Source organism: Sarcophilus harrisii, chromosome 6, assembly GCF_902635505.1.
Source record: "Sarcophilus harrisii chromosome 6, mSarHar1.11, whole genome shotgun sequence".
Classification (NCBI taxonomy): Eukaryota; Metazoa; Chordata; class Mammalia; order Dasyuromorphia; family Dasyuridae; genus Sarcophilus; species Sarcophilus harrisii.
Window position 1 is genome coordinate 157,838,207 of NC_045431.1, and position 22,679 is coordinate 157,860,885.

Consider the following 22,679-nt stretch of genomic DNA (forward strand, 5'->3'; position numbering starts at 1 on the left):
AGATTCACTATTATCCTAAGTGTTGGAACACTTCTGTCACTTTATTTATTTTTGAAACTGACAGTTAAATAACTATATTTCTGAGTTTTATTTTTTCCTCTCACTTATTTCATATTCTGAAATGAATTATTCTTAACCCATGGTATAGTGAAATGAACTTTGGACAAGGAGGCAGGACTTTGGGGTCTGGGGATGATTTTACCCACTCTTCCCTTTTCTACCCTTCCTGGCTAAGCTAATTGTATAATCTTGATCTGGTTGCAAACCTCTAGACTTCAATTTCTTTCATTAAAATGAGGGGACAATTTGGACTAGAACATCTCCAAGGTCACTTCCAGCTCTGTGATCTGTGATCATGCTATTTGTGAAAGAATGTTTATCAAGCAAAGTCAAGAAAGGAGGTTTTTTTCAAAGGGTTAACATAAGTAAATTTGTTGTTGAAAGACACTATAATCTTGTTTTTATTTGCATTCTTAGTACAAAAATATTCAGGAATTTTAAATCTTTGCACTAGAATATTTTTATCCAAATTTTAGAGGCTCTGAAGCTAGTCTTCCTTCAGCTTTTTGGGGAGACCGTTAATCAAACCTATTTTAAGTTAGATGTATAGTTAGGAATGAGTCAGGATAAAAGATAGCTCTTGTCTAAATTTGCCAAAATTTTCCACTGAAAGATACTAAAAATTCAATATTCACACTATGAATTATCCCTCACCTTACTGGAAAATGAAATGAGAATTCTGAAGAAATTGTTTAATAATTAATTTTCCAATTACAGGAGAGGAAACAGAAACATTAGACACTATTCACCCAACATTCAGAAACTCATACTTTCACTCTCTATAGTTACATATCTCAGAAACTGACCACTGGCCTGTAATTATGGAGGTGTAACTAGCCAGATACTTAGTCTAATTTTTGTAGGGAAATATCTGCTAGTGCTTTTTTCAATATGTAAAATACTGTGATTGTACAATGTCTTAGGAATAGGGGTATAATTTAAATTCAGTGTAACTTCCCATTCTAATTAACATTATAGGGAAAAGACACAAAAGACAGAACTGGAATCTTTCCTGGTTTTGCTTGTTGGTTGCCTTTAAAAGCTTAAGGTTCTGATTGCCTTTAAAAAAAAAAAAAAGTATTGAAGTCCTCCAAGCCATTTGTCTTTTTTTAAAGTCTGAATAGTTTGGTCAGATGAAAAAGATGATAGTTGGGCACATTGTCACTTGATCAGCTCAATGACCATGTGAGCTGGGTAGTACAATTATTATTTTTCCCATTTTACAGATGAAGTTACTGAAGGCTATCCTTACTATTAAGTGACCTGTCCAAGGCCACACAGCTGATATGTAACTGTCAGAAAATTTAAGCCAGGTTTTCTGATTCAGTCCGAGTCAACTAGCATGTATTAAATATTTACTGTGTACCAGGCTTTATGCTAAGCAATGGGATATAAATACAAATAGAAAGAAAGATAATCCCTACCCTCAGAGAACTTACATTCTAATGGGGGAAGAAAGTGTATTATAAAAGGAGAAGAAAATTGGAAATAAAGGTATCCTTCACAAGTCATACAAAGTAGCAGAAAAAGTTCTAAGTATAATCTGGAAAAGAATGAGACAAGAATACCTTCTGTAAATGGAGGTTCTAGGAGGAGCCATCTGCTCAGAATCCAGAAACCAGAATGTAGAATGACATTTCATGTGTATGAATTCCCAGAAGTGGAATGAACTGAAGAATGGTAGAGTAAGTCCAGAGTACGTCCTAAAGAAGAATAAGTTCAGTGTTTCAAAACTGCAGAGTTTGAAGGTACCTCAGTGGCCATAGTAGTCTAGCTTATACCTTAAGAAAATCTCCAGTACGATGTCACATGGCAGCTAATTGATCATCTAACTTCTCTGCTTGAAATCCTCATGAGGGACTTAAGTGACTTAATCTGAGTTTTCTAATTGACTAAAAAGATTTAAAGGCACAGAATTGGGTGGAGGAGTGGAGTTATAAAAAAAAACTTTGGAAGGAGAGATATTGTAATGGATATAAAGACCCCCAACAGGAACCAGAAACCACTAAATAAACTCCTTGGCCAATTAACTATTTTTTCTATCTTAACTCGTGTGTGTGTGTGTGTGTGTGTGTGTGTGTGTGTGTATGTGTGTGTGTTTGTGTATTAGATAAATCAATAGGAAATGACAAACTACTTATCAATGGAATTCATCCAGGTTAAAGCAACCCCATTTAGCTTAAAAATTCTTCCCCCCCAAAAAAAAATTGGGTTTTTAAAAATAATAATTCTATTAATTATTACCTCATATTTTCAGAGTTAAAAGCTAAGTAACAAGAAATTAAGGAGCTTGTAAATTCTTTAATGTATTCTCAATTGGTAGGTGCCATATTTCAATCATTATTTTCCTTTAGATCATAGAAAAAGTCTGTCTCTGTTCAGTTTCTGACATGGAACTGCATGAAGTAGCCTCTCTTGAAGATTAGTTTAATTCTCCTTCATCTAAATTCATTTGCCTTTCAACTCATGAAGGAAAGCATCATCTAATATCCAGAATAGAGTGATTTTAAAAAACACAATCCTAGGACCTTTTCTTTCATTTTCTAAGTATGTAAAAACAAGTTACAGAACAAGTATAAATCAAGCTCACCCCTATGATCCATGATATTCTCTAATGGATGGTTTAATTTCTTTTTCAGGTCCAACTTCTTAGGCAGAGCATAATGTGAGAGATGTCCATTGCTGTAGCTAACACCATCGCTGCTGTGTATTAGCTCCTTCAGCAACATATCATGTCATCATTGTTGTTTTCAGCATTCAGTGGTAGGAAAGTGATGGGCGCCCTGAACCCAGCAGATGGAAGGAGAGCTTATGTGAATCTGGAAAGCAAATTTATTTGAGAACAAATGGAGGACAGACTTCCCACAGATGACAGATTAAGTCATCATGTATAAGACTCAGACACTGACTGAGGACAGCTTTGACAGAATCCATTTAAGCTATTGGAACTGCCATGTAATCCATCTTTCTTGGACTCTCCGTGAGAATGAGTCACTTTGTATCTGAAGAAAAGAGAAAAAGAGAGAGAGAGAATTTCTGTCCATGTGTACATGCATCCTTTTGCATTATTTGGGCTGGAGATTTGCTGCTAATGGGACATGCTAAGACTCAGTGCTGACTCATAGAAAGTTGTTCACTTAGAAACAAAAGAGGACAAATCCTCCAGTTAGAAGACTTTGCTCAATAATCCAAAAAGCGCAGCTTAATCAGTATTGGCAGAAAAAGACTGATCCAGTGCTGTCTACTGAATTTGTTTTAATTGAGTGTATGATGTGATATGTTTTCCCAGTCCCATAAGGTACTGAGTTGGCTGCTGGTTAGCAAACTCATTTTTACTAATATAAATTATTTAAAATAATTATGAAGTTTAATACTGTGGCATGAAAGATGGCCACTAGAAAACCATCATTTGAAGCTGGACTATTTGATGTGCTAGAAAGTAGTTTTATTTTCTTCTGAGCTGTTTACAAATCACCATTGTGTTCTACTGTTATTTCTTCAATAGTCTTTTGTTCATCATTATTTTCCATGATAGCTATTTCTTTTCCGGTGTAAATTCAAGCAATTTTGCTTTTTTGGAAGATTCTCCTGGAATACTCAATACATCTAAGATATCTATTATATCACTTTTCTTGGTTATTTTAAGGGTAATATTCACATAATCAGCATGTGATGTATATAGCATCAATATATTATGCTCATATGATCTAGCGACATAATGTGTAAGTACATGATCAGCCCATGATGTGCACATGTGTAAGAGTTAGCCTAATGCCCCACTCTCAGTTCAAGTTCAGTTTGAAGACAAACTCATAGTCACTGAACAGTTAACAAAGAGAAGATCGATTCTGTCCCATGCATCAAGGATACAGAGGCCCTGAGCTGCAGCTTTGGTAAATGTATCCTCCTCCTACAAAACCTTAAAAACTCATCTGGTCAGCATCAAGATAAACACGGGGCCCTGGGGAGCTGCTTTGTTGTCCTTGGGAAAAGTTAATCCCAGTCCTAAAAGATAAACCCAGGTCCACATCTGCCATGTTGTGGGAAAACTGATAAGACATTAGTTCCATCACATAGCACCCTCTGGTGGCAAGGTTCTTAGGATCTTCAGTGGGACCTTCCATCACTGAAATGCTATTAGGGCTTTTAGAAGACAGTATTCTTGACATGGGCTGTACTAAGGAGAAAAGGGCAGGGGCGGGGGGGAGGAATATATATATATATATATATATATATATATATATATATATGTGTGTGTATATATGTATGTGTATATATGTTTATATGTACATGACTATATATGTGTGTACATATATACATGTATGTATACCTACATTACACATATGTGTATATATACACACCAAAAAAAAAAATAATAATAACAGTTCCAAAGAAATTACCTTAATTAGGGAGAAAAGGTTAAAAAGGGAGGTGAAAGAGTAGAGGAGAACCAAAACCAGAGATCCAAGGCTTTTCCTCCTTCCAAAGGACCAATCCTCACGTCTCACAGCAGACCCATGTAGTGGGTGATGGCCAAGTCTTTGCTGTTCACATAAGTTCTTCTAATTCAAGATGGTGAAGATGAACCAAAGCAATACAAGGAACATCAGCACCACAAGACAGAGAGTGGTTCTGATACCATCACAGATTTCTTCACCTAGTGGGGTACTCATGATGAGCTCGAGAAACATGAGAACCACAGTGTGGACACTTCCAGCAGTGATGTCAGAGACATGGTTGACATCTCTACTGAAGTGCCTAAGGAGACACAAGCCTCTTACAAACAGCCTATCCTGGAATCTCTTTATTAAGGTTCTATTTATATCACTCCTTCCCACTCAGTATTCCCAACCAAAATTTCTCCGTTTTGGGGGCGCAGGGGATAGAGCACCAGCCCTGAAGTCAGGAGGACCTGAGTTCAAATTTGATCTCAGACACTTAACACTTCCTAGCTTTGTAACTCTGGGCAAGTCACTTAACCCCAATTACCTCAGAAAAAAAAAAAAAACTTCCCCCTTTCCTATAAGGACATGATACCACGAGATAGCTTAATGGATAGAGTGACGAACCTAGAATCAGGAAGTCTTGAGTTCAAATTTAATGTCAGACATTTAGACCTATGTGACCCTGGACTTAACCTTGATTTGCCTTAATTCACTGGAAAAGAAAATGGCAAACCACTCCAGTATCTCTGCCAAAAATCAACAACTCATAAACAGTATTGGTATATTTTGGTCCATGGGGTCATGAAGAATTAGACATGACTGAATGCCCAAGCAAAAACAACCTTTAGAGGTTCCCCAGAAGTGAGTGCAAGGGATAATGTTGTAAAAAAATTACCCTGGCATGGATTCTGTCAATAAAAAGTTACTATAAAAAAAAACCTTTAGAGGTTCCCCTTTGGAGACCTCTTTCAAAAGGGCTGGATAGAGACCCTTTCGCTTTCATCCAAGGACTCGTGATTGCCAATAAGCAGGCTAAGTTATCTCATTTTCTTCCATGAAAATTCAGTCACCCAGAGTTATATAAAGACAATTTCACATTTCCCATATCATTAGAAAGCAGGTGACTTTTCAATAAGTTCATTCAATAGATCTCCTAAACCCTGTGGGAAGAATCGTCTAAACTATCACTGGGGGAAAGGAAATCTGAAGCTGTTTCCCCAGAGTGTATTAGAGAATCCTGAGGGAGCAGTGATTTTGAGATTCAGCAAATTCAGTGCCAAAAGTGCTCATAAAGGTATTGACTTACAGCACCTCATAATGTCCATTTGTACAATAAACCCTGATTAGCCACTATTACTCCCCATCTCAGCCACCTAAAAAGGAATAAAGTGTGATCACTGTCTGAACTCGAATTGATTTAGTTGACTTCTCAGAGAGTTCCCCAAGTCTGAAATTCCACTGCAGAAAATTTCTTCATTGGCTCCCTTAGACTTCACCTTCAGGTAGCAATTGCCCTAGCCACTCATCAGGGTACTAACTGAACTTTCCTAACTCCAGAAATTTCCATTTTACTGCCCATTTCCAACCTCTGCTCCACACAGACTCTACCCAGTGGAGGAAATCATACTCTGGGGTGTAGTTATAAAGAAACCTGGGGCTGTATTCTCTGAGGTCACAATACCTACATCTTCCTCATTGCTACTATCATTCAGGTTGTTTCTGCTTTCATAATTGGGCTGTAAGACTTCTGGGTCAAAGACTATTTCCATCCCTGGGACTGTGTATTCTGACTACATACAATTGGTCCTTACCCCTTTCAGGTGAGATCAACTCCATTAATTATCCCCCAGACCTTGGTGGATGGTCTTTGAAAGCTTCAAAAACCGAGAGTTGTCTCTAGTTGCTCAAGTGCACTGGCCAGTTACCTTTCACTCTTAATTTTGCAGGCAGTTGAATAGACTGCAAACCCATAGAAGGGTCAACAATGCTGAACCCAACACTTAATACCCTCCCTGTCATCCCCCTCTACTATCCACTGGACTAACTTCCCTGTATCAATGGGAATCGAGATTCCCCACACATAACCAAAAAGAACAAATAAGCCAGGAGGCCATCTCATCCCAATTTGCTAACTATTCCAATGTGAGAAGGTGGCCCAAAATTACCATTCTCTTGCTTCTAGTTCAATATTTGGACAAAATAAGGCATTCATAGGTAAGTCATTGACCTATTAACAAAAAGTAGGTTGACTTTGCCTTAACACATCAAGCATATGCCAGAATGATACAATGGCCCTTAGTTGAAGCTTTAGTGGACTTGATTCACCTCATCTCCTTAAGAAAACATGTCTGGTCAACCGGTCAGCAAGGTATATAGTGAGAAATTCACATATCTCAGGTATCCACAGAGTTAAAAGAGGCCTAGAAACCACATGGCTTTTACTTCATGTTTTTAGGTGACCAAGAAACAGATAGGCTCTGGCAATTCCAACAAGGAAGCAAAAGGCCCCTAAATCTTAACTGTGGAAAAATGTTGGTAGATATCCAGCAGGGCAAAAGAGAGTCTGAAATTCAGACCTACTGTTTTCTAGGAAGGAATCTTCTCCCACCTCTGTCCATCCTGGAAGACAGAGGCCAGAACAGGTGTAGAACCCATGTGGGGGATCCATGGAGCCCAACAAAGGGGGCAGAAGGAAATAGACAAGCCAGAGGCACTTACTGAGGGCTTCCTCTAGGTCCAAACCCAAAGACTCAGGATGACTGGAATCCTAGAGATGTGCTATATTAGTGACACTATATGGACTGGGTTGCATGCTAAGGTTAACGTCACATCTGAATTAGTAATAGCATCAGCATAGACAGATGGACAGGGCTCCAAGTGACTGCACTTGCCAGGAAGGGATGTTCCTCTTTAAATGTCATTGGTGCTTTGAGATCTGCCCAGTCCTGTTGTCCAAGTGTCTGAGGAAGGCTGGTGCTAGGGTCCATGTCAATAGATGGAAACTCAGTAGAATGAGTAGGTTTCCAGAGACTGTGAATATATTCCTGGGCAGAGGTCAGCAGGTATGTGAGGTTCCAAGAGGCTCAGTTCAGGTATTAGTAGTTCAATAGGTGGGTAGTGGGCCCAGTGGCTACCCTGGGGGCAGAGTCTAGAGTATCCCTGGTTCTGCTCACTTCACTTTGCATCAGCTCAAAAAAGTCTTTCTAAGTTTTTCCAAAATCATTGTGCTTGGCATTTCTTATAACACAATAATATGCCCCAGCTTTTTATCCATTCCCCAAGTAATATACATCACGGCAATTTCCAAATCTTAACCATCAACACAGGAGTTGTTATAAATATTTTTGTATATGTGGGTCCTTTTCCCTTTTTTAATGTCTTTGGCATATAGACTTATCTATGGTATTATTGGATCAAAGGGCATGCACCATTTATAGCCCTTTGGTATTCCAAATTGTTCTCCAGAATGGTTAGATCAATTCATAATTCCACCAACAATGCATAAGTGTCACAGTTTTCTCTCATATCCTCTCTAGCATTTATTTTTTCCTTTTCTGTCATGTTAGCTTAACTGATGGGTATGAGGTGTGGTACCTTAGAGTTGTTTTCATTTCCATTTCTCTAATCAATAGCGATTCAGGTCTTTTTTTTTTAATATGACTTTTGAGAAATGTCACCTTTATCAGAGAAATTTACCAACTTTTCCTTAGTTTCCTGCTTTCCTTTTTCATTTTTCTAAGATGAATTTATTTAAGTTTTCTATTTCCTCTTCTATTATTCTGAGCACTTAATATGTTTATAAATATTCATTCATTTCACTTAGATTGTCAGTTCTACTAGCATAATTGGTCAAAATAACTCCTAATAATTACATTGATATCATCTTCATTGGTGCTGCATTCACCTTTTTCATTTTTGATAATGGTAATTTGGTTTTCTTCTTTCATTTCTGTATTAAATTAACCAATATTTTATTCACTTATTCCATTTTCCCCATAAAAATAGCTCCTGACTTTATTAATTAGTACACTTTTCTTTTACTTTTAATATTACTAATCTCTCCTTTGATTTTCATCCAGGATTTCCATTTTGGTATTTAATTAGGTATTTTTAATTTATTCTTTTTCTAGTTGGTTTTTTTTTAGTTGCATAGCCAATTTGTTGCACTTCACTTTCTCTTTTGTTGATATAAACATTTAGAGATATAAACTTTCTTCCAAGCATGGCTTTGGCTGTATGACATGAATGTTGGCATATTGTTCATTGTTGTCATTATCTTTGGTGAAATTATTGGTTGTTCTTATGATTTGTTCTTTGATTCATTCATTCTTTAGGATTATTTAGTGTCCAATTTATTTTAATCTATGCTTCCATGTCCCTTTATTTATACATTATGATCCCAAAAGGGCATATTTAATATTTCTGCTTTTTTGCATTTGTTTATGCTCTAATACAGTGGTCCTCAAATTTTTTAAATAGAGGGCCAGTTCACTGTCCCTCAGACTGTTGGAGGGCCGGACTATAGTAAAAACAAAAACTTTGTTTTGTGGGCCTTTAAATAAAGAAACTTCATAGCCCTGGGTGAGGGGGATAATTGTCCTCAGCTGCCACATCTGGTCCGCAGGCCATAGTTTGAGGACCCCTGCCTAATACATGGTCAGGTGCCATATACAGATAAGAAAAGGTATGTTTCTTCTATTCCCATTTAATTTTATTCAGAAGTCTATCATGGGAAATTTTTCTAAAATTTTATTCATCTCCTTAACTTCTTTGTTATTTATTTTATGGATAGATTTATCTAAGTCTGTGAGAGTAAATTTAGTATTGCTATCACTTCATTATGTGTGATATCTCTCAGCAAGATTCCTTCCTAGAAAAGACTAGGTTTGAATTTTGGAATCTTTCCTTGCCTGCTGGATAGCTAATAACATTTTTCCATAATAGGGTTAGGGGCCTTCTATTATCTCTTTGGACAGAAATTAATTTTCACTAAAATGAAATCATGATTGCTACCCCTGACTTTGATTTACTTGAGCTAAATCTTAATAAGTTCTGATCTAGTTTCTTATTTTAACTCTGTATTTTTCTGTTTCAAGTGTATTTCTTATAAAAATATTGTTGGATTCAAACTTCTAATTCATTCAGTTATTCATTTTCATTTTATGGGTGAATTCATCCCATTTACATTCATAGTTATGATTGCTAACTATGTATTTCTATCATTTTCTCTTCTATATATCCTTCTCTTTTTTTAAATCTTGTATTCTATTGAAAAGTCTTTTAATCATAGCTTCCCTTAATTTATTCTCCTTTTTATCACTCTGTCCTTTCTCTTAGTCCTTCTCCACTTTCTTTCCTATTGGGTAAGATGAATTTCTAATTCCAACTGTGTATTTGTGTGTGTGTGTGTGTGTGTGTGTGTGTGTGTGTGTTGTGTGTGGGTGTGGGTGTGTGTGTGTGTGAACAGGCACACACATATACATATCTATGGATAGATAGATATAGATAGATAGGTAGATTCTTTTCTCTTTGAAACAGCTTAGATGGGAGTGAGGTTCAAGTGTCATGTACCCTTCCTTTCATTTTCTCCTCTGTTTTTAAAAAATCTTCCTACACATCTCTTTTATGAGAGATAATTTTCCCCATCCATCCGCTCCTTTCCCCCTTTTCTCGATGTATACTTCTTTCTCATCTTTCCATTTTTCCTTTGAGATCATTCCAACATAATAGTCTCCCAGGACTTCTAAGTAGATTCTTTTTAACTGCTCTAATGATGATAAAGTTCTTAGCTTACATGTATTCTCATGTATACATATTCCCATTTGAAAATGTAAACAGCCTAATCTTATTAATTTCCTTATGATTTATTAATCATGTTTAACTTTTTATGCTTCTCTTGAATCATGCATTTTAATATAAAATTTTCTATTTAATTCTGGTCTTTTCATCAGAAATGTTTGGTAGTTCTCTACTTCAATAAATATCCATTTTTCTGCTTTAGGATTGCACTCAGTTTTGTGGGGTAGATTATTGTTCATATATAATTTTAGCTCCGTTGTCTTCTGGATTATATTCCAAATTCTCCTATCCTTTAATGTGGAGGCTGATAAATCTTTGATCTTGACTATGGCTCCACAATATTTGAATGGTTTCTTTCTGATTGCTTGCAATATTTTCCTCTTGAACTGAGAGCTCTGGAATTTGCTTATAATATTTCTGGGAGTTTGTGTGTGTGTGGAGTCTCTTCCAGAAGGTTATTAGTGGATTTGTTTTCCAATTTCTATTTTGCTTTCTGGTTCTAAAATATCTGGGCAGTTTTCATTTTAAAATTTCTCAAATTATGTTGTGTATACTCTTTTTAAAATTTTTCCAGTACTTCAATAATTTTTAAATTATCTTTTCTCAATCTACTACATTTTCTTCTTTGTATTATTGTTTTTGGTTGTTTCATGGAGTCATTAGCTTCCACTGGCCTAATTCTAATTTTTAAGGAATCATTCTCTTGACAAGGTTTTGTATGTCTTTCACCATTTGCCCAATTCTGATTTTTAAAGTTTTTTTCAATATATCTTGTGCAGCTTTTACCAAGATATCAATTCTCTTTTCATAATTTTCTTGCATTGTTCTCAATTCTTTTCCCAATTTTCCTTCCGCAACTCTGATTCATTCATTACTTTCCTCCTTTTTAATCTCTTTTTTAAACTCTTCTGGAAATTCTTATTGGGCTTGTGCCCAATGTGCATTTCCTTTGAGTCTGCTTATAAATGTTTTCAAATAATTTTCTTCTTTTGAGTTTTTCTTAAGCTTCATTTTCACCACCTTAGCTCTTTATGGTCAGTTGTCTTTTGTTATTTGCTTATTTTTCCAGCCTATTTCTTCACTTTGGACATTATATTTGAGTTGGGCTCTGCTTACCTTTGAAAGTGAAGGATGGTGACTATCCTAAGCTTTAAGTTTTTATGTCTTACTGTTTTCACAGTTATATGTAGGGGCCTGCAACTTTTCAGTGTTTCTAAGGTGCTATGACCTGGGAGAGTTCTGATTCCTGCCTTCCTGGTCTGTTCTCTAGTCCTTACCCAGATAGGGTCTCTACTCCCTTAGATCACAACTCCTCTCCACTGTGGAACTGCAACCCACACAATGGTGGAGCCCCCTGTTCTCTTGAAACTGTATTTGTTAAATAGGGCCCTTCCAGCCAAGATGCTGTCAAACTTCTACATTATATTTTATATGAACTAATAAAATGGTATGGATGAAGACATGACAAACAGTTCCTTGATAGAGGTATTTCATCAGCAAAAATGGAGACTTCTTACCAATAAGTGATACTTGAAAGGTTTGGTGGAGAACAGCCCTGGATTCATTTTATTAGTCCTTTTTAGCCTAAGATTCTTTAGAGGTTAATAACAGAAGCAGCTAAAGGAAGGCAAAGGTTTGGAGGAATCCTACTAAGAAAAATATGACTATTACTGCCTTATCTGTCCTCTGGGAAATTAATAGAAACTGAAAAATGATCATAGAGTAAGCTTTTTGAATTAGCACAAGGAACAAAGGAAGGTACTTGAAAAAAACAGGATCTTTCTGTCCAAGTGGTTCACTGTAGTCATTCACATGACATTTTTTTTTAATTACAAAAATAAAAATTTTATACCAGTTTCTTAATTTTTTTGGTGGGGAGAGAGGAGAGAGGAGGGAGGGAATATCATGCACCTTTCCTCAGAAACATATTTTTAAATTCATAAAATGGAATACATAGCATTACCAAAAAATGAAACAAAAACAAAAAAAAATCAATGATACTAAATGATAAAATAAATGGTAATTGATATGATAAAATGATAAAAATCATTTAAAATTTTTTGATATGATAAAATTTTAAATGGTGAAATAAAAAATAAATGAGAAATTATTTTTAAATGAAATAAAGATGTAATTTTTTTTATCCAAGTCCATAGAAATCCTTAAATCTATCTATGTGCCCCAGATGAAGAATTTTTGCTATATAAGACCTCAATACATCACTTTGTTGGGCAGACAAAAGACTCAATCTGGAAAAAAACCTCACAAATAATTAAAGTGAGCAAGACCGTGAGAAGACTGTTAGGAAAGTGGTCCAATCCCAATTGGGTGGTCAGCCTTATTAGGTCATATTAAGATAGAGGAGGCAGCTTTGGCTCCCTGTGCCTGAGATTTAAAAAAAAAAGGGACTGGAAAATAGGTCATTGTTGTGTGGGAAGAAAACACCTGCCCTTTGCAGAAATAAAGGAAAGAAAAAAAGGAGAGGAAGCTTTCCAGCAGTTTTCATTATTTTAGTGAGACAGAGAAATATGTTGTGTTATCCTAGTATAAATTAAAGTGAAAGTAGTTTAAAAATACAATCCTCATTGCAATCCCACCCGCAAATTCAATTCAATAAACATTTATTAAATATTTACTATGTGTGTAACAACAGCTAGGTGGGGCAGTAAATAGAGTTCTGGGCCTGGAGTTGGGAAGACTTATCATATGTTCAACATTGATCTCAGACACCTTCTAGCTGTGTGACCCTGAGTAAAACCACTTAACCTTGTTTGCCCTAGTTTCCTCATCTCTAATACGAGCTGGAGAAAGAAATGGCAAACCCTTTAGTGAAAATCCCAAATGGAGTCAGTCATGATAAAATGACTGAATCATAGCAACATATCTATTGAAAAACATAATTCACAAGTTCCTGCAAATGTTAACTAATCAATCAGAGGTCATGATTAATTCAATTAAGAACATTTAATGAAATAATATAATAAGAAAAGAGAAAAAATTTCACTTATAAACTTGGAGTATACTACCACAAATATATTCTAAGTGTGAATATGCACATATGAATGTGTATTTGTGTGTACATATAGACATATCTAAATACATATCATATATCTATGTGTGTAGTATGTACATATATGTGTTTATATGTCTGTTCACTATGCTGTTCTTCTATTTGTACAAGTAATTAAGTATGGTATTTATGTAAAAAATGCAATGTACTGAGTCCATTTACAATACTGGTAAATATGCATATATATATATGTATATTAATATCCCAATCACACCCTAGCACTGAATACTATTAACTGTATCTCCACTAGCCTTCTAATTTTGTACTTTCATTTCTCACCATTTTATTACACACCTTTCCCCATTTCTCAGTCAGTTCAGCACCACGCTCAATTTGTCCTTCATTTTCTTAATTCTGTTGTAAGACTAAGTTGGTCAGCCTTACTTAGCTTCCTCAGATGAAGAACATGGCTATGAGATTGCTTTTGTATATATACAACCCTTTCTTTGAAAAAAAAGTAATAGAGTGTGTAAGCTATTCCAGAAATTCAATATCCTGAGTCATTTCTTTAACCCTGGTAAAGAAAAACCCAGTAATATTCTCTTTCAATTCAAACTCAAATAATTGTTTCAAGAGACTATCAGAAAGTTATAGTCTTTGGCTATGAGATAGCTTCACTAATTGTTTTTAATGTTCCTCAATTATTTCTAGCTGAATTAAACATTAGAGCTACTGTGACTTCTTGGACTGTTTTGGGGGGAGCAAAACTTTTATGGACTAGAGTCTTCCAAAAGAGAAAGAGCTACAAAGGGACCTTTAAACACAGTGTCTGGCAAATAGTAAGGACTTAATAAAAGTTTCTTGACTTTTCAAGTGGACCTAACAAAAAGCTGTCAGGCATAATTAACTATAAAGAGTACACTCTGACTTCACTCCCCCAAAACTGAGACCTGACATATCTTAGGGTTCTAAGGGTACCCCTGAGGAGTTTGCAGTTTCCTGTAATTATAGCCATTGATTTGAACCTCCAACAGTTTATGTTCCCCCAACTATTAGGTCCCAGTAACTAAATAGTATACAATTCTACTTAATCACCTAACATCAATTAACCATATATATAAAGGGCTAATTGCTTCAAAGATATACAATTGCAAAATCTAAATATTTTCTCCCTCTCCCCAATTCAACAGTCTCAGAAGCCCATTCTCTTCTATATCACTTTGGTCTTTGAGAAGAATGGGCTAGATAATATTATCTTACCAAATTTAGATCCAAAAGCACATTGTTAGTAAATAAATCTTTATCTAAGCTGCCACTAGGTTGGGTTCCAAAAGTTAGTCAGAGAAAACTTCTTATTGCTTGGGACATCAATGAAGGGCTAATTAGGAAAAAAAAAAAAAAACCACAAAGTCAGATTCCCATAATCCTAAATTCTTAAGAGAGGTTTACACTTTTGATCATAGGAAACACAAAGTTGGAGCTCCCAGATTAAATCTCATCACCTAAAACAGCAAGACAAAGTCCTGAGGTCTATTTTCATGGGGCCACATGCTGCTTCAGAGGAGAGACAGAAAATTTCTTCCCTTCCAGCATTCTCTCTCTCTCTTGAAAAAAGAGTCAAACCAAGATAGACATGCACCTCCAAAAGAACAGCTGGAAGGAGACTGATTGAAGCTTTAGCCGGCTTGAGGGCACCCAGCTGCAGTCTAACAAAGAGGCTGTCATTCACCATCTTGGTACCAGCAACAGACCATATGAATGCTCCAATATCTCTCCAAAGTTCTACCATTACCCCTCATCCTGGCTCTTCCCCAAAGCAGGAAAATTTCCATCCTCTTCTTGAGGAGAGTTACTGTCAAGAGGCTCTATTCACATGTCCAAGACAGTCATTAATGACAGTTGCAACATGTCAAGTGCATTTTGATTCTCTAAATATAAAAATATAACTTGAAAAGAAGAAAGCAAGGAAAGAATATCAAATTGGAATTAGAAGGTGTAGATTCTAATCCTTCCTCTTTTGATAAATATATTTTATTTTTTCCCAATTACTTGTTGAAACAATTTTAATATTTAGGTTTTCTTTTTTTGTTTTGAGTTCCAAATTCTTTCCATTCCTCCTTTTTTTCCTTTCTTGAGACAGTAAGCAATCAGATATGTTATACATGTGCAATCATATAAAAGATTTATACGTTAGTCATTTTGTATAAGAAGACTCAAAAGAAAAAGAATGAAAGTGAAAAATAGCATGCTTCCGTCTCTACTCAGAAAATATCAGCTCTTTTTTTGGAAGTAGATAGTATACTTTATCATTTGTCCTTTGGGATTGTCTTGGATCATTATATTGCTGAGAATATCTAAATTGTTCACAGTCATTCTATAGACAATATCACTGGTACTGTGTATAATGTCCTGGTTCTGTTCACTTCACTTTACATTAATTCATGTAAGTTTTTCCAGGTTTTTCTGAAATCTCTTCTTGTCATTTCCTATATCACAATAATATTCCATCATCATATGTTACAGCTTGTTTAGCCATTTCCCACTTGATGGGCAGCATCTCTTTGATTTATAATTTTTAATCACTATAAAGAGTTGCTATAAATACTTTTTTGTATATATGTCCTTTTCCCTTTTTTGATAACTTTGGTAATTCCTCCTCTTTTATTCATTTTACTAATCTATACATTAGAAAGATTGATTCTAAATAAAATGTTAAGATTCCTTTCAGATCATATATCCAATGATGGACTCACTGGCCTTGATTCTTTGGGCAACTTTTCTGAAACTTAATTTCTGAACTTTAAGACTAGAAATAATAATGTTTGCCTGCATATCTCACAGGGCTAGTTTAAAAATCAAATGAGATACAATATCCAAAAGAGAAGGATTAAGTATTAGAGATATTTTAAAACCCAATAATATTCAGATTTTCATTTTCTTATATTGACTTAAGCAACTATTGGTTTAGGGGTCTACCAGTCAAGCAAAAAGCAGTTTATAAACCTCCTACTGTATGCCTGACACTATTTTAGATGCTAGTGTTAAAAAGTTTCTGCCCTCAAGGAAGTTATATTTTATAAGGGAAGACAATGTACATATATGTAAGTATAAGCAAAATATATAGAAAATAAATGTAAGGGGAGGGAAACAATAATAAATATAAGGAAATAAAGGTAACAAATATGCATTAACATCTGAAGAAAATACAGTATAATTGATTATAAGTATTTTTTCTTTTTTTCTATTTTATGTCTTTTTTTCCAGGCACAATTCTCCTGATAGATTTTTTTCCCCAATCAATTAATTAAGCAATAAGTATTTATTAAGGGCCTTGAGGATTCCAGGATTCGTGAGACTAGGGATACAGACAAAAAAATAATAATTCTTGCCCTTATAGATGTTCCATTCTATTATGTAGGGAAACAAATGCACATATAAACAAATAGAAAAGACATACAGATTAAATACTTTGCAATTTCCAGATCCACTAGTCTCTGGGGAGAAAAGAAAAGGCCTCAGAAAGGAGTTGACTTCAGATCTGAGCTTTGAAGAGAGATAGGGATTCTAAGAGGTCTCTATTTTTTAGGGGAAGCATAGGAACCAGCCTATAAAAGGCATAAAGATAGAAAATCTAATGTTAGATATAAAGATTTGTAAGTAGGACAATCCAAGTGGAACAAAAGGTGCATGACAGGGAATATTGTGTAATAAGTTGAGAAAGGAAAGCCAGAGCCAGCTTGGGAAGCCCTTTGAATGCCAGGAGAGTGGGTATTTTTATCCCCGAGGCCATAGGGAGACACTGAAGTTTTTTTGAACAGAGGGCATGATGTGATCAATCTTGTGCTTAAGAACATAGCTGTGGTAGCAGCATGAAGAAGAATTGAAGAAGAGGGAGACTGGAGGCAGGCCCACAAATTAGGAGGCAGGCAAGAGGGGTGGAGAGCCTGAATTGGTGTGGTGATTACATGAGCAGAGAGAAGGGAAAGTACATCAGTGCTGTTGTGGAAATGAAACTCGGTGTGTTGTCTAGCTAGATATATGGCATGAGAGTGTAGAATTGAAGATGACTCTAGGGTTGAGAACCTGGGTGACTAGAAGTATGATGATTTCTGCAAAAGAAAAGGGAAGTTTAGAAAATAAGTAGGTAGCAGGGAGATGGAAGGAGAAAATAATGAGTTTTTCTACTGATGTAATTCAAGGGAAAATATTTTCCATGATACCCAAATATTTCCCATGATGTCCTAAATCATGGAAACACTATCATTTCAAAAGTCAAAACTAGATGTACAAAGGGCAATGGAAAGACACATTTGGGACACAAGTACACTGCAACATAATAGCACTGATAAATATTGTATGAAAAGTAATTTTACTTTTTTAGATTTTTTATTTTTTCAGTACTTTATTTTTTATAAAGCTTTTTATTTTCAAAACACATGTATAGTTTTCAACATTCACTCTTGCAAAACTTTTGTGTTCCAAATTTTTTTCTCCTTCCCTTTCCCCATCCTCTCCCTTAGATGGCAAGTAATTAAATATATATTAAACATGTGCAATTCTTCTATACATATTTCCATAATTATCAAGCTATACAAAATCAGAAAAATCAGATCAAAAAGGGGAAAAAATGAGAAAAAATAAAATGCAAGCAAACAACAACAAAAAAGTGAAAATGCTATGTTGTGATCCACACTCAGTCCGCACAGTCCTTTCTCTTCATCACAAAACCACTGGAACTGGCCTAAATCATCTCATTGTTGAAAAGAGCCATGTCTATCAGAATTGATCATTGTATAATCTTATTGTGGTAGTGTACAATGTTTTCTTGTTTCTACTTGAGAAGTGATTTAAAAAAAAAAAAAGACATTGTAAAGGATATGTATGATTGGGGAAAATGGCGGATCAGCGATGGAACAAAAGGAAAATTTAAATCTTACTCTTCTTGACTACCAAATGGTGTTAGAGGCAATTTCTAATTTAAAAAGAAGTGCCAGAACTAGCCTTCATATACTTATTTCCAACCAGTTACTGGCTGGAAGCACCAACTTTTCTGGTTTTCAGGGATGGAATGACATTCTATTCCTACGCTTTACTTCCCTCTCTCTGCAAGGCAGCATGACCTCACTATGTTGGAAACTATTTTTTGACAGAAAGTTTGTGGATTTACCAAATCAGAGTCAGCTTTTGAGCTCTCCTCAGTTCTAGCAACCCCCACTCACCTCTACCCTGAACTGTCCAGTTACACTAAGCTCTGGTCCTATGATCCTGACATGATGGAGTCAATTCCGAAGAAACAGGCAAACATGAATAACTATAATGAATACTTTCCTCCTGTCATAAATTTAATTAAAAATCTAGTGTTTGTTACCTCTCCCAGACTCCTACAGTAATAGTATTATGTTATTTATGTTAGTTTGGAAAGTACTTTGCATATAATCTCCTTTGATACTTATAACAATGTTAGAAGGTTGATGTTATTAATATAGCTACTTTATAAATGAGGAAACTGAGGCAGATAGAGGATAAGTTATTTGCTCAGTATCATATAGCAAGTATTTGAGGCTAGATTTCAGTTCAAGTCTTCCTGACTCCAAGCCCAACACTCTTAACACTGTGCCACCTAACTGTCTTTCTATGAGGTAAATATGACCTTAATACCTAAACTAGGAAGCCATTTGGTATCCAGGAATTATAGTTTGTTTGGTTATCCATCAAAATCTTCTTGTGAGAGGAAAGGGGAGTGTAGACAATACAACACAATTCCCACTTAAATTTCAACACATTTTTGTAGACTGATGAAATGGTCTGTGGCTTCATAAGACTGCAAAAGGGGACCAAGACACACACAAAGGTTGAAAACGACTATTTTAGATGAAAAATTTAAAAATACAGGACAAAGGACTCACAGGTCCTCCACAAGCAGGACATGGAATGGAACCCCCTTTTCCTACCTCACTACCTTCTTTGTTCCATGCATTAGGAAAAAGGCTTGACAGAATATGAGGAGCTTTACATCTGGTATCCATTACATATAAATAGATCTAGAAGAAAAATATCCAACATACCAAATAGATTCTCACTATATTGGGCAGATATGTCCAAGAATCCCACAGAAAAAGAAGGCATGAATGGATTTCCAATTACACTTGTGAAGGAACATAGCCAAGAAAATGGATCTACCTGAGTAGCAAAAAAAAGTCACTTATAACTGGTCCATTGCTTTATTATTTTTTTCTTACATTCTTTTTTTTTAATAGTCTTTTATTTACAGGTTATATGTATGGGTAACTTTACAGCATTGCCATTTGCCAAACCTCTTGTTCCAATTTTTCCCCTCCTTCCCCTCCCCCCCTCCCCCAGATGGCAGGATGACCAGTAGATGGTAAATATATTAAAATAGAAATTAGATACACAGTAAGTATACATGACCAAACCGTTATTTTGCTGTACAAAAAGAATCGGACTCTGAAATATTGTACAATTAGCCTGTGAAGGAAATCCAAAATGCAGGCGGGCAAAAATATAGGGACTGAGAATTCAGTATAATGGTTTTTAGTCATCTCCCAGAGTTCTTTCACTGGGTGTAGCTGGTTCAGTTCACTACTGCTCCATTGGAACTGATTTGGTTCATCTCATTGCTGAGAATGGCCAGATCCATCAGAATTAGTTATCATATAGTATTGTTGTTGAAGTATATAATGATCTCCTGGCCCTGCTCGTTTCACTCAGCATCAGTTCATGTAAGTTTCTCCAGGCCTTTCTGAAATCATCCTGTTGGTCATTTCTTACCGAACAATAATATTCCATAATATTCATATACCACAATTTATTCAGCCATTCTCCAACTGATGGGCATCCACTCAGTTTCCAGTTTCTGGCCACTACAAAGAGGGCTGCCACAAACATTCATGCACTTACAGGTCCCTTTCCCTTCTTTATGATCTCTTTGGGATATAAGCCCAGTAGTAACACTGCTGGATCAAAGGGTAGGCAGTTTGATAACTTTTTGAGCATAGTTCCAAATTGCTCTCCAGAATGGTTGGATATATTTACAATTCCACCAGCAATGTATCAGTGTCCCTGTTTTCCCACATCCCCTCCAATGTTCCACATTATTTTTCCCTGTCATTCTGGCCAATCTGACAGGTGTGTAGTGGTATCTCAGAGTTGTCTTAATTTGCATTTCTCTGATTAATAATGACTTGGAGCATCTTTTCATATGGCTAGAAATAGTTTCAATTTCTTCATCTGAGAATTGTCTGTTCATATCCTCTATAAATGGTCCATTGCTTTAACAAAATCTTCCTATGCGTCATGATGAAAATTATGTTCCTGACTATGGTGTTTGTCTTTTTCATTCCTTTTTTTGTTAATTAATAAAATGTTGGTTAAAAATGGATGGGCAGGAGATAATAATGAATTTTTAATGGTGCTATTATCTCATTGATGGCTTCTTTCCGTTGGTTCAAAATTACCATGAAAAATAATGTTAATGTTATATATAAGAATTACACAGAATTTTCCCTCCTTTCCAATCAAATGCAAAAATGAAAATGAATTCAGTATAAGTACTGTTTTAAAAAATGTTTTCTGATATATTGTATCCAATATTTATAAAATATTATTGCATTCTATTAAATGTGTCAAAATTAATATAACAATTATATATTATATTTAAATAGGAAAGTGAATTTTTGATTACTACATGTGGCACCATAGAAATAACCACTTCCTCACCAGCCCTAAAGTCAGGAGGACCTAAGTTCAAATCTGACCTCAAAAACTTAACACTTCCTAGCTGTGTGACCCTGGACAAGTCACTTAACCCCAATTGTCTCAGAAAAAAAAAAAAGAAAAAAGAAAGAAGGAACTACCTTCCTTTCAACAATTTCACATTGTTGGAAATTACCCAAGTCTCAAATTTAATCTATTGTAGATTTTGGTATCTAAACATCACACTCACCTAAATTCATCCTATCTTATAGTTCAGAATGGGACATTGAAGTTAAAGCGCTGCTTGGTTGGGAGGCTGACTACTACAGCAAAACCCTGAAGTTCACACCAGAGTGAATAATGATTAAGAAATCCAGTGAGAGGAGTAGTGGATAGAGCACCAGCCCTGAAGTCAGAAGGACCTGAATTCAAATTTGGTCTCAGACACTTAACACTTCCTACCTGTGTGACCCCTGGACAAGTCACTTAACCCCAACTGCCTCAGCAAAAAGAAAAGAAAAAGAAAAAGAAAGAAATCCAGTGAGAAACTATAGCAAGCAACCTAGAATTGCACAAAAAGTCAGCCCAATGTCCAAGGGGAAGGGAGGGAGCTAGTAGCAAGAGGTAGCTTTCCAATGTGGCCAGAAACACATGCCCTAGAACAGGGTTTCTTAAACTGTTTCCACTTTCAATTCCTTTTTATCCCCCAAGTGTATAGGTATATAAAATAGGTATGCAAATCAAACATTTACCGATAATAAATCATAATTTCTTGATCCTCATATTCAGATGAGACTCCATATTGGGTCATGAACCACTTTTTAAGAAGCTGGGTCCTACTTAACATGAATTGATGCTAAATGAAGTGAGTAGAAAGAAGAGAACATTGTATATAGCAACAAGATTATGTATTGATTAATTCTGATGTACATGGTTCTTTTCAACAGTAAGATGATTCAGGCCAATTCCAATAGCCCAGACCAACAGGACAGTTTTGAAAGCATATTTTTTTTCAAAGAACGAGAGAGAGGGAGAGAAGAAGGGAAGGAGGGAGGGAGGGAGAGAGATAAAGGAGAGACCAGGAGAGGAAAGGAAAGAAAAGAGGAAAAGAGAGGAAAGAAGAAGATAGGAGAGGAAAGGAAAGGAGAAGAGAGGAGAGGAGAGAAGAGAGAAGAGAGGAGAGGAGAGGAGAGGAGAGGAGAGGAGAGGAGAGGAGAGGAGAGGAGAGGAGAGGAGAGGAGAGGAGAGGAGAGGAGAGGAGAGGAAAGAGAAAGAGACAGAGACTGAGAGGTTTGGCCTCAGTAGCTTTTCTAGATTGGAGTACTACTATGTAATTTCAAAGAAAAAACCACAAATTCAGAATCTATATACCCAGTAATCAGAAATTTTGGCTCTAGGATCTTTTATACCCCAAAGCTAGGATGCACAGTGGTTAGAGTTCTTGGCCTGGAGTTGTAAAGATACTTGCAATTCTGAGGAAGTCACTTAATCACTGTCTGCCTCAGTTTCCCCATCTGTAAGATAAGGATAAAAATAACACCTACTTTGCAGAGTTGTTATGAAGATAAAATTGGATAATATTTTAAAAAGCACTTTGTAGACCTTAAAGTGCTATATAAATGTTAGACATTATTATCCTAAGTAGGATTTGA

At 35.7% G+C, this 22,679-nt stretch overlaps 1 protein-coding gene across 1 annotated transcript in view; it reads left to right on the forward strand.

Moving 5' to 3' along the window:
- Positions 1 to 3,683, forward strand: part of RASGEF1B (RasGEF domain family member 1B) — a 41,374-nt gene extending 37,691 nt beyond the window's left edge. Inside the window, exon 14 of the mRNA XM_012551985.3 lies at positions 2,700 to 3,683. Coding sequence (XP_012407439.1) covers positions 2,700 to 2,724 — 25 coding nt within the window. The 3' untranslated portion in view covers positions 2,725 to 3,683. The remainder of the gene's footprint in view (positions 1 to 2,699) is intronic.
- Positions 3,684 to 22,679: the final 18,996 nt, after the last annotated feature.